The 13,306-nt window shown below is 38.1% G+C and overlaps 1 protein-coding gene across 1 annotated transcript in view; it reads left to right on the top strand.

Moving 5' to 3' along the window:
- The window catches only part of LOC129479286 (uncharacterized), a 76,300-nt gene extending 75,015 nt beyond the window's left edge, over positions 1 to 1,285 (top strand). The window contains exon 3 of the mRNA XM_063636960.1: positions 1,204 to 1,285. Within this exon, the coding sequence (XP_063493030.1) occupies positions 1,204 to 1,228 (25 nt within the window). The 3' untranslated portion in view covers positions 1,229 to 1,285. The remainder of the gene's footprint in view (positions 1 to 1,203) is intronic.
- Positions 1,286 to 13,306: the final 12,021 nt, after the last annotated feature.

The following is a 13,306-nucleotide window of genomic DNA, read 5'->3' on the forward strand; positions in this document are numbered from 1 at the left end:
AGGTGGTTTTAAAAGTATCTTCTAAACACGTTTATATTTTGGGGATTGAGGGGAGGAAAGTCTGTGTGTTCTTTAAATGTGTGAGTAATAAAGAATAAATAGAACATGTCCTTTTGGTTTGTTTGGTTTTCAAATCATCCCAGCGCAATTTGCAGTAAAAACTGCTTTCATTTTTACGTGATCAAAGCAGTGCATGATCCAATCAGGTCAACAACTGCAACAAGCCAGAACAATGCAAACATGCCTAAGCTCCCTGTTTACTAAAGATGTCCACAGAAGATAATAATGTGCACGTCTCAGGATATTTAAAGAAAAATAAATACATACAGAGGAAACCAGTTTGAAGATGACTCTGAGGCAGGCCAGTATCTAAAACGTGCAATTGGCATGTAATGTCATCGTTGTTTTAATCGTAATTGGGGGGGAGTGGTTGAAATGAATTTTATTTTTTTTTCTCCCTTCCTCTGGAATTTCTCTTCCTTTCCCCCAAAGGACAGTTTACAGTTGAGGAACCTAATTTTCTCTGAGCCATAGAGGACTTTTGTGGCCCTTGGAGGAAACTCCTGCATATTCACAAAATGTTCTGGCTGCTCACGTGTCCATTGGGTGTCAGCAGGACAACAGGACGCAGCCAAGTGGATAAGCAGGCCACCAAGAGCTCAGCTCTAAGCATTTCGTTTCTTAGTCACACCAAAGCCAGTGGTTGCTGCCCCAGAACCAGGATAATGGCTGCAGTGTGCACGCTTGCCAAGTCCAAACAATGCTGCCCTGTGAAGAACAAAATAAAAATTAACTTTCGAGAGGGTGTATTATTCAGAGTTTTTAATCAAATTCTTTTCAACCTGTTATATTTTTGTATTATCTGATGTCCCTTTCAGAAACATTTTATTTCACAGAGGCCCTATAATGACAGAAGGTTTAGATGTAAAAAGGCATTAGCGATTGCTTAGAGCCGATGGATGTGAAGGGCTGGTAGAATGCCTAGCACATAGTAGGCCCTCAGTCAATGGCTATCATTATCATTGCACTCTACTACAGCCTCTTCTATTTGCCATGGGGAAACTGCACCTCAGAGAAGTAAGCAATTGATGAAGGTTAGACCAATAATTACAAGAACCATCTGGGTTGGCATCTTTTACATGGGCGTCACATCTCCTGATACATATTTTTACCTGTAAATATTTTAAATATTGTTCCCTGTAGATGCCATAAAGGAATCACTTTATGACTGAATGTCCTGGGAAAGATGAGTAAGGATGCCTGCCATTGATTTCCATCAGACTGCTGTGAAACCTTGCAAAGGAACTCACCAGTGAGTACTCTTGAGAAGTAAAAGAGAACAATGATTAATGCCACAGGGTCTGGAGTCTGATCTAATTTTCAGGACTGACACCATCTTCTAACTTCATAACCTCTGGTAAGTTGTCAAACCTCTCTCTGTTTCAGATTCCTCCTCTGTAAAGTAGAGAATTTAGACTGCATTGGAGGGTTGGTGGGAGAAATACTTGCAACAATATAGAGTGCACACAGCATAAGAGGAGAAAAGCGGTAAAATGCTAATTAGTGGTATGGGCTATTAAAATTGGTTTTGTTATTTTAGTCATTATTGTAGAATAGCATTTGGTGGGTCTTTCCAAGAGTCTGATCAGGTACAATGCCAAGATCACATCTTTGTAGGCTGTTTCACCCATGACCCTGTTTGTGACATCATCTTACCCATGACTGTCAGAATATTCAGTGACAAATAGAAAATGTTTTCAAATGCAACCAAAGCATCTGAACAAATGAAATCAAGAGGGGAAATGAAGAGTATATAATTTGGGAAGACAATGAGCACTGTATAAATATCTAGAATTGGAGGAATTATTATATTTAGGGGCAGATTGAGATGGTGAGTCTACAGTTGATATCTCTATTACTCAAGACTCTTTCTGATGTAATTTTTTTTTATAAAGGATTATGGTAGTGAAATTCATTGGCTCATGTGACTGAGAATTCCAAGATTTTGGCAAGATTGAATCTTAGTCATGATGCCATTAGAATCTGAACTCTTTCTCTTCATCTCTTGGTTTGTAAAAAATTCTGAATGTTGATTTCTATTTCATGCATCCTGTTTATGGCAGCTCAGGCTATCATACTCATGGTTCAAGTCCAGCAGAAAGAAAACGTGTCCTTCTCCAGTTTTTTTCTAGCAAAATTCTAGTATTGGTTTGGTTCTGATCTGGGCTTCGGTCCACTGCTGATCTATTCGTGGAGGCCCAGAAGAGTCGAGGCTGTCATGGGCTGTTTCTCTATCTCATGCCTACCCATGAAGCCAGGTATGGAGTTGGCTCACATAGAGCAAGAGTATAAGAACATGGTTCCCTAAGGAAAATGTAGGTTTCATTGTGAAAAGATGTATTCTGGAGAGAAAGACTATGTTCACTTTAAGTTGGGGACAGGTATACTAGCAGGCATGTTCCAAAAGGGTGCCATGTGTATATATTTTGTTTTTATTCATGGTTATTCTTACATTTTTTTTTTTTTTTTGAGACAGTCTCGCTGTTGCCCAGGCTGGAGTGCAGTGGCGCAATCTCGGCTCACTGCAAGCTCCGCCCTCTGGGGTTCACGCCATTCTCCTGCCTCAGCCTCCCGAGTAGCTAGGACTACAGGCACCTGCCACCTCACCCGGCTAATTTTTTGTATTTTTAGTAGAGATGGGGTTTCACTGTGTTAGCCAGGATGGTCTCGATCTCCTGACCTCATGATCTGCCCGCCTCGGCCTCCCAAAGTGCTGGGATTACAGGTGTGAGCCACCGCGCCCAGCCCATTCTTACATTTTTAAATTAATTAGCTCTTCAGTTTCCCTGCCTCTACAGGACCTCAATCTTCCCAACTATCAGCTCTTCAGCATTCACTGCTGTGACCATTTTAGCTGTTCATTAGCAGAGCTGGTGTGAAAAGGAAGATCCTTAGGTAGTCAGTACACCCAGCTGACCATTAGGCATTTGTATCTCATGTTATCATTATTAGATACAATTTGGGAGCTTGAGGAAGCCCCCCAAATAGTAACCTTTCCTGCTTACATCCAGAATGAACTGAGAGAGAGAGATGCAGGACTTAAGCAAAGAGAGATTAAAAATGTCCTTTTTACACTTTTTAAACTAATAGGGCATAGGGAGCCTAGATGTATGAGCTTGCTATCACGCCTCTGAATTGAACTTACACCCTCAAACTGCAGGTCCTTCTTGTAAACTTACCCCATGGAATACGGCAAACAGATGCCAATGTGATGCAGGCAGGCAAATGTCAAAGAGAAAAAGAAAGGACAAGAGACTGGTATAAAAGTCCTTAACACTACTAAGCTTAATTTTATTCTAGTTCTCTAGGTCAGGGTTTTTAACACTCAGCAGTATTGACATTTGAGGTCAGATTATTCTTTGTTGTGGAGGCTGTCCTGTGTATTGCAAGATGTTTAGGAGCTTCCCTGGCCTCTACTCATTTGATGCTGATAGCCACCCCTCCTATCCCCCAGTGCTGACAAGTGTTTCCAGACATTGCCAAGGCAAAATCTCCCCTGATTGAGAACCACTGTCCTACAGTAAAATGGAGAGGCCAAAAGTGTGTTATTCTGTTAGGGTTTTCCACATAGAAGGTAACATTGGGGTGGGAATAGCATACAGTAACTTTCATGAAATGAGTAAAAAAACCCAAACAAACCCACTTTATTTCTTTGTGGAAAATTAATTGCCCTCCCTAAAAGGCCAACTCTTGGTTCTGATATGAATGTGAAGAAATGTAAGAAAATATTCAGCAAATATTTCTGGAGTACATGCCAGCAATCTTACAGTTCTCAGGGCTGTATTGGAAAAAAGAAGGTAGGAAGAAAGAAGAAAGGAAGGAAAGAAAGGACAAAAAATGAAAAGAAAAGAAAAGAAAGGAAAGAAAGAAGAAAGGAAGGAAAGAGGGAAGGGAAGGAAAGAAAGATGGAGGGAGGGAAGGAAGGAAGAGGGAGGAGGAAAGGAAGGAGACAGAGAAAGAAAGGAAAGAAGGAAGGAATGAAGGAAGGAAGGGAGGAAGGAAGGGAGGAAGGAAGAAGAAAGAAAGAAAAGAAAGAAAGAAAAAGAAAGAAAGGAAGGAAGGAAGAAAGAAAGAAAGAAAGAGAAAGAAAAGGAAAAATATAGAAATAATGGGCTCTTCGCAATTAGTATGAGGTATCCAAAATACTCAAATGTACAGAAGCAGAAAATAGAATGGTAGTTGCCAGCTGACAAGAGCAGAGGAAATGAGGAGTGGTTGTTCAATGTAACTTTATGTTAAAGTTATGCAAGATGAAGAAGTTCTGGAGATCCGCTGTACAAAATAGTGCCTATAATTGACAATATGGTGTTGTGCACTTAAGAATTTGTTGAGGATAGATCTCATATTACGTGTTTTCACCTCTCCTCCCATCCCCACACACAAGGAAACTTTTGGTGGTGATGGATATGTTTATTACCTTGGTTGTGTTGATATGATCATATGTATTTGCATATATTCAAACTCATCAAATTACATACATTAAAAACATGCAGTTTTTTGTATGTCAATTATACCTTAATAAAGATGTAAAACATAAAGAATGAGCTGGGTCTGGTGGCTCACCCTGTAATCCCAGCACTTTGGGAGGCCGAGGCAGGGGGATCATGAGGTCAGGAGTTCAAGACCAGTCTGGCCAACATAGTGAAACCCCGTCTCTACTAAAAATACAAAAAATTAGACGGTCATGGTGGTGCGTGCCTGTAATCCCAGCTACTCGGGAGGCTGAGGCAGGAGAATCACTTGAACCCGCGAGGCAGAAGTTACAGTGAGCCGAGATTGGGCCATTGCACTCCAGCCCAGGAGTCAGTGTGAGACTCCATCTCAAAAATAAATAAATAAATAAAATAAAATAAATAAATCAAAAGAATAATGGGCTCTTGGACAGTAACTATGAGTTTTGGGAAAACAAATGAGCATAATATCTATTTGGCAGTGACTTAAGTAAATAATATAGATAAGACCATCATAAACTTGATGTGGAATCAAGGAAATTAGATCCATGAAACTGTTTAGAAAAATTTGCTGGTCACTGCCAAAATCATTACTTGAGCAAGTTCTAAACTTCAAAGTTTAAAATAATACTGTAGTTAAATTGTTACAAAGTTATGTCCAAGAAATGTATGCCTCTTAATAGGAATGCTTATACTAATATTTCTGAAGTCACAAATTTGGGGATTCCAAAGGTCTGTACCCCTTACGAATGTTAAGTGCCTACTCTAATTATATATAATTATCACTGCGCTTTCATTAATTTCTTATTTAGGTCTACCGCACTGCTCTCATTTCTCCCTCACCTTTATTTATGTTGCTTTTTAATCAGGGTTCAAAGTATTTCATAAGGTCATGTTGATTAAAACCTAATAAAAAAAGTCTAGGATAAAAGAAACACTATGTAGTCCCTGTTGTCAATAATATGTGTATTTTAAATCAGCAAATTACTCTGAAGTCTGCTGCTTCTGGTAACTTTTAAAGAATCTGGAAACCTCGGTAAGGGGAAAGACTTTTGTTCTTCCAGGAAAAACATCGGTGCTATCTTCAGGCCTTTTCTCTTTAATCCACAAGCCCCTAATGCTCCATTCCATTCTCTGCCCCACTGTTTAGGATGAGTACTGTGGAATTGGTAAAAATAATAATATCTTATATTTTCAGTGAGATATTAACTTTTCGAAGTGCTTTTGTATCTCTTTGAGCTTCTAGGCACCCAAGAAGGGGCTTATTATCATTATTTTCTTTATGAAGTAATGGAATCCCAGAGAGATCTAAGATTTGCCAGAGAGGTCATATATGTAGCAAGGGGCTGGTAGTTCCCAAGGCCCGCTGCTCCCATCATTTCTTGAATAAGCATTTTCAAGTATCTCAATGAGTTATGGTCAGCCATATTGAAGTTTCCATGGCGAGCCTGGATCATCTGTGGTTTTAAGCATTGGCTAAGTGCTCCATGGTGAGGAGGTAATGGGTGACAGGGGGGCTATCTTAAGATAACTGACCAAAAGGAAACACTGTGTGGGTATGCATTCATGCATGTACTCATTCCTTTATGCGGTAAACATTTACTGAGCATACACCATGTGTCAGCTCCTTTCTAGGTATCTCAAAACACACTACCACAATCTTCAGCCTCTTTATGATTTGTAAAAAATAATCTTAGCCTATAATCTGAGTATACAATAGTCAGATGTATGTAGTTTACTTTTAAACTCATAAAGTCCATAAATCTTACAGGGCATATACATCTGGAGATTAACAGTGTGTGTGCCTAGTATAGTGTGGAAATACATTGCTGATCATACCTTGGTTTGTTTCTCATTCATACTCAAATCCAAGAGCAGTAGTGATTGTCCATAATACCATATTTGCTTTTGGAAATGATATTTGCCAGAAGGATGTTGAAGGAAGGAAACAAATTTGGTGATATGTATCAAAGACCTTAATAACATACAAACATTTTCACTTTTTTTAACTTCTGAGAAATAATTCCCAGAATATAATGCTAAACAGAAAAGTCTTTTTGTATATGATGCTAAATTCTTTATTATTTATTATAGTGAAAAATTTCTTATAACCTAGCTATTAAACAATAGGGAATGGTCATATCATTGTTTTCCAAGGTGTGATGTGGTGAACACCGTGTTGTATAATGCTCATGGTAAAAATGGTTCCATGTATAATTACATTTGAGAAAAGAACACACTAAGAAAGCTTCTCTCCTGGAGCTTCACAGTACATAATAGTATAGAGGAGTTGTTATAAAGTAACATCATTAACTTTTTCCAGGTAGGTGTATTCCAATCGTTTGGACTCCAGTTTTGGAAGTAATGTATATTAATATTTTTTGGATTTAGTGCCCAGTTACATAAATTATAATCCACTCAGTAATAATATGCAGTCATTGAATTTTATTTTTGAAACATATAATAACATAAGAATGATCCAAATATGTTATGGAGTATGGGTAAAACAGAAAATTTGTATATGTATATATATATATATATATATATTTGAATAATTGCAGTTATGTAAAAATGCGAGGTAAAAAGAAAAGGAACAAAAAGGTGAAAGGCCAACATCAACAGTTGTGTGGTCATCATGGGTTATGTTATAAATACATTTTGTTCTCACTTTCTCTATTTTCCAAATTTTTAGTAACATAATTTTATTTTTTATTTTTCTGTCTCAGGAGTAAAAGAAAAAAAATAAAGCGATAATAAATACTTTGAGGCTGGGCACAGTGGCTCATGCTTGTAATCACAGTGCTTTGGGAGGCCAAGGCAGGAGGATCACTTGAGACCAGGAGTTTGAGACCACCATAGGCAACATAGCAAGAGTTTGTCTCTACCAAAAAATAAATAAATAAATTAAATAAAATAAATTATCAGGGTGTGATGTCACACACCTGTTGTTCTAGCTGCTCTGGAGACGAGGCAGGAAGATCGCTTTAGCTTGGGAGTTTGAGGCTGCAGTGAATTATGATTGAGCCACTGCACTCCAACCTTAGCTATAGAGCAGACCCTGTCTCTAATACAATTTTGTGATGTCAATACATTTCAATATGTGTGGATAATAAACAAATCAGTAGACTAAAAACTTAAATATCCATATAGGTAGGATACATTGATTTTGCTTATTCCTGATTGAAGATTAGCTGATTTCAACATAAGAAATTTAGGAATTATGTATACATAAAGCATAGTTGACAGGCTATAAATTGACCTGAGTAGTGTTTTATTCACTCCCATCTAAGGGGCTATGCTCTTCAGTGTTTACTTAATTTTCTTTTCTTTTTACTCTGCCTCATTCTCATCTTTATCCATCTCTTCTTCCCACTTCTTTCCAAATCAACAAGCATGTGGTACCAAATGCCCACACTGTGGTATTCGATTAGGATCCACTTGACTGTACTTATCCAGTTCCTTGGAAATGTGCAGCCTTTGTTTTAACTTTCCACATGCTTAGTACTTATAATAGAAAGAGACAGGAACCAAGATGTTTGCTTTTTCTAGTGAGAGAAAATAAAACAAGTAGACAATCCAAAGGAAGCCATAGTGAGATCATCAGTAGATAAACATTTCACAAGAGAAATGATAACCACTATTATGAGAAGCAAATGCAGCTTTTTTTTTCTTGGCCATAGAACTTTAAAACAGTCTCTGAAAACATCCCGTTATCCCTCAGCTAGCAGACACACATCTTCCAATATTTGACAAATACCATCTTGAATCTTTCTTAGTGCAGGTGGTGCTAACTATGTCATGCTGTTACTCTCTTCTCAGTTAAAGTCACATTTCTTTTTCAAATTCCTTCTGCACAGGAGAAGAAAACCTTAGCAGATGGATTAGGATAAAGGAAATGGTACATAATGAATCACATTTGAAACCCCAGCATGCAGATCTATATGTAAGTATATATAGTCCTCCTCCTTGTCGTCTTCGTTCAGTGAATTTGAGTGTTTCAGAGACTCAAGAGGCCAGACTCTTGCTTTGTGCTGAGAAAGCTTCTCTCTGCAGCTGTGCCTCTCTTCAGAATGACTTCTTTTCCCTGCTGCCATTATGCCAGGAATGCACACGAACCTCCCAGCTCAAGTCTTCTGAGCGCTTATAGATATCAAGGCCAGAATTCTCATCTTCTGGAACCCTAGGGAAAATTTCCAGTGAAGCATTATTTCCCCCTTTTCATAGATATGACAGTGGATGAGTTAAAGTGACTTGGCCAAAGTCACAGAACATGTCAGCCATTGAAAGCTAAACTCCAAAATAGAAATTGCTCATTCAACTAAATTGAATTACACCAAAGCATATTGCTAAGTTTTTTTTCTCTTAAAGGTTTACAGCACACAATCACTGCTTTTTTCCCCCCAGCAACCTCAAGTAAACAAGCTATAAACGTTCCTTTATAAAATAGCATGGGAGGTCAAATCTTCAGGCATCTCGGCCCCTATGTTCCTAGCTTCCTGTTATCTGGCTAGAATTTTGGAATCCTGGATTTAACACTAGACAAGATTGTCACTACCAAACCTATGTGAGGTCTAACCTCACATTTTAGCGTTCATAGGACAAAGGTGGGAACAGCTGCTTAATAGGTCAATTTGTAGAATCCCACAGCTTTTAAAGTCAGTTAGTGGACTAGAATTTTCATCACCTACTGTTTGCACAATACTTTATTCTTAGTCCAACTGAGGAGGAAATGTATACATGTACAAGGAAAAACCCATGCTGTAGTGCATTTTTAGTAAGAGAGAATAAAAACAAAGTATCAACAATTGACAAAATTTGTGATTAGCTGTCTTCAGTTCTTTTGTTTTTAGGTTTTACAGTTAAATGAATTCTGTTACCCTCTGTACTTGCTTTTGCATAACAATTTTAACTGCTTGAAGAGTTTTGCTACCTTTCTTTTGTTTTGCATGTTGCAACAAAGCTTCTTGGAAAGTCAGAGCATGATTTGTATCTAACTGCAACACACCAAACAATTTCCATTGTAAGTTTAGATCTAAGGGCCTTTCTCAAGTCAGGTGTGAGGCAGAAACTTGTCAGTTTCATTCCATCAAAAGCTACCAAACAGGCAACAATGTTGATGGCAGTACACACGTAGAAAGTATTTGCTGTGACTAAGAGTTTTGAAGAAACAATCTTCATGACCTTGTAGATAGTCTTGAGAGTACAGTGACTTCCAGGGTCAGCAGTAAAGCTGAAGGTAATTCTTGCTGTGTATGGTACCAATGTTGAACAGAAAGACCGAAATGTGTCAGGAGTTCAGATTTCTGGATCACCATTTAAAGAGCTTTGCATATGGGGCTGGGAATAAAATATTCCATTAGAGAGGTTCCACTCATAGACCATGTGTGCTTTTTATTCTCTCACCTGAACAAAATTTAAATATCAGACAAAGCTGGTAAGATAAACACACACACACACACACACACAGCAACTTAGTACTTCTTTTGTGAGTATCCTCACAAAGAATGCTATGGAAATCTGAAACAGGAGTGGGTAGGCCCAATATAATTTTATTAGACTTGCAGTTTCTGTCTCTCAGCAACCATGCCACTCATTTCCTTCATCCTATATCAGCAATGCAGTATTTCATTGAAAAATTACCCCAGTTTCCCATAGACGGGTTGTTTTCTCCATGGAAAGCAAATCAGAATGGCATGCAAAGAAGACAGGATCAGGTAGTCCAATACCTCATTCTTTCAAAGCCCCTTAAGCCTGTGCACTCGGGCTGGTGCATTTTTGCATGTCTGTGTAACTGCCTCCTTTTCACATTTCTGATTCCGTAGCCTTCATGTTGCTTACATGTTGAAACCAAATGGGAACATTTTGAGAAATGCCGGAAAGCAAAGTTAGGGGTAGTGATGCCGAGTCTGAAAGAGTGGTTGAAGAAAAGCAATGAGAAGTTTAATAACTTGTAAATTCTAGTAATTGGATTTTTTAATGAACAGAAATATATTTCCAGAAAGTACTTTTCAGTATGTTCTGGGGGTAGATTTGTTTCAATCGAGGCTTGAATTCTGGATAATGAAATGTTGGTAAATGTATAACTGGTTCTTTGAAAAAAAAATGCATATGCAATTTAAACGTACTTGTTATACCCTACCCAAGACATACAATGAATACACCAACCAAATCATACAATGAATACACCAACCAAACAGCAGTTAATGCCACTAAAAGTTTTTATGAGTGTATATAGTACATTGGCAGGAAAACCCCACTAAAGGGAGGTATAGAACAGAAGACTTAAGATAATGGATTTGCAAAGTCAGAAAACCCTGCAGTGGAATCCTAGGGCCAAAATCATTTACTGAACTTTTCTGAGACTTAGCATTCTGGTAGGTAAAATTAAATAGTACTTCCCTTACACACAAGGCAGAGGCAATGCAAGAAATGAAGTCTTGGTTTGTAGCATTTGTTATTTCCATGATACAAATACTCCCATTGTGGCTGATTTCAGTCTACCAACATAACAACACTGAATGCAGAGTTGCGAAATTCCATAATGTTTCCCCCATCCAGATACAATAGACACGAATAACCAAGGGTGTAAAAAATTGCATGATGGGGTAGAATATTTAGGAAGTGATGAGTTTTGAGTATTTATCATCTTTTTAAAAATATAATTATTTAATTAAAAGTTTATATATTTTGATTTTAAATAATGGTGGTGTTTAAGAACCAGCTCATAGAATCCCTGAAAAGTTGACACTGGATTCCATGGGCCTGGAACAGGATCTGCATTGGTTTTGGTTGAATGCAAGTCTGCTTTTTGCCAAGGAATCTGGTGTCCATAGGAGCATCGTTGCTGGCTGCTCAGAAATTAGGCTTGGTAGGCCTGGTTCACATATGTTAATGCTTATACAATTAGCTTCTTCGGTTTAAAAACAACAATCCCTGTAATTCTCTCAGGCTGACTTAAAATTCAAGGTCTGCCAAACCCTGCCCAGATGCCAACAGCCAATAATTTATGATGGGATTAGGAATGAGACAGAAGAAAAGTTACTTGTTAATTATGATTGTGAAGACCACACACACTATGAAAAGAAACACTCTGTACAAATTAAAGGATTCCCGGTTAGCCCCACTTGGTGATACACAAGTCAGTGGGCCTTTCCTCTGCTCTCTGCAGCTCCACCTAGGGGTTTCCTACTTGCCTGTTTCTAACCGAAAGCCCATCAGTGAAACGTCTTATCAAAACCCCCAGCAAACTGCAGAGTTCCTGGGAAAACTAGCAGTTGACAAAGGCATTACAGTACCGTGTCGTGCAGGCTGTTAAAGAAATCCAGCCCTGGTGATAATGTGTATATTCATTCTGTGTAAATGATTAAGTTCGAAAAACCATACAGTGAATCATGGTAGCAAGGCCAGACTTGCTTTGATTAACTACACTGGTGTAATGAAACCCAACAGAGCAATCACTGAAACATTTAGCTCCAAATGTAAATCTTCCTGAACTCTGAAAAAAAAATCATGTTCGGCAATGAGAGGTAGTGTATAATACAGCCATATTTCACATTAATGAAAGTGGTGGCAGTTGTAAAGAAAAGGGAATGTTAAAAAGTTGTTATGCTGTGTTTGGCAAGAATGAGTCATTTTAAAAGTGTCAATCATGATAATTCAACATATTTTTAATCTAAAGGTCAATAGAAGCAGTTTCTAAGGTGGCACAATAGTGATGCCAAATATGAAAGCAAGCAGTTATAAGATGATTTCAAGTGTTAATACTGTATCATAATGTGTCTCAGTTCTAAATTGAAGAGCATGGATTGATCGAGGTGAAAGAATTTTTATTAAAAATGTACCGAAATGGCGAGCAACATGGTAATCCCAATCAAACTGCTCTGTGGAGTTCTGCTATTCAGACATGGTTTGGTGAAGACAGTGTGGTGTCTTATACAGTACAGGACTACAGGACGGTGCGGTGCTTCTACGGTACAGTAGTTATTTTGGGGAAGACGGTTGGGGAGGGCTTAGGTCTTCATCTGCTAGTCGCAACATCTACAGAATAGAAACTCTTTCCTTACAATAACCTACAAGTCATTTTCTCAAAAGCGAGAGAAACATATGCCAATGAGACATAAAGTCAGTGTTCTGTGATGGAATGGCCAGCCCTTCATGAATACACAGAACTGTTTGCATTCCTGAATATTTTCACATTTGTCCTTGGACAGCTTTTGAATATACCTCAGATATGCTTGGGTCATGTTGTACAATTAAGTATTGGAAATATTCCGTGAGAGAAAAATAAAATTATGCTCTGCCTTTAAAGTTTATGGGAACATGTGGTCTTCCTTATAGGGAAAGCAATTGCTACCTCGGCAGTATTGGACTTTCATCTCATGGGTTTCATGCATACAGGTTAAACATATGAGAAGTTTTATAAGGCTATAGAAATTGTGTCAGAGAAAACAATCTATAAGAGGTCTGAGCAATATAAAAACCACTGGACGCATTCAGTTTCATGACAAAGCTCTCTCCAAAGTTATTAGATTGCATAATTCAGTCTGTGTTATTATGGGGGAACTTGGGTCCAACCACTGCTGTAGATTATAGTAATAATTCTACATAGACACATTCGCATTACACAAAAACTCTCCTAGAACTGGATGCAGACTAGCACGAGCATTTTGTCTTCTGTTAATCCTCATAAACCTAACCAATAGTTTGTTTCTGTTATTTTATCACACACATTAAAACCACTTTTATATTTAAAAATACCTAGCACAAGCATATGATTTATCTATACGTGACTCTTT

This window comes from Symphalangus syndactylus, chromosome 3, assembly GCF_028878055.3.
Source record: "Symphalangus syndactylus isolate Jambi chromosome 3, NHGRI_mSymSyn1-v2.1_pri, whole genome shotgun sequence".
NCBI lineage: Eukaryota > Metazoa > Chordata > Mammalia > Primates > Hylobatidae > Symphalangus > Symphalangus syndactylus.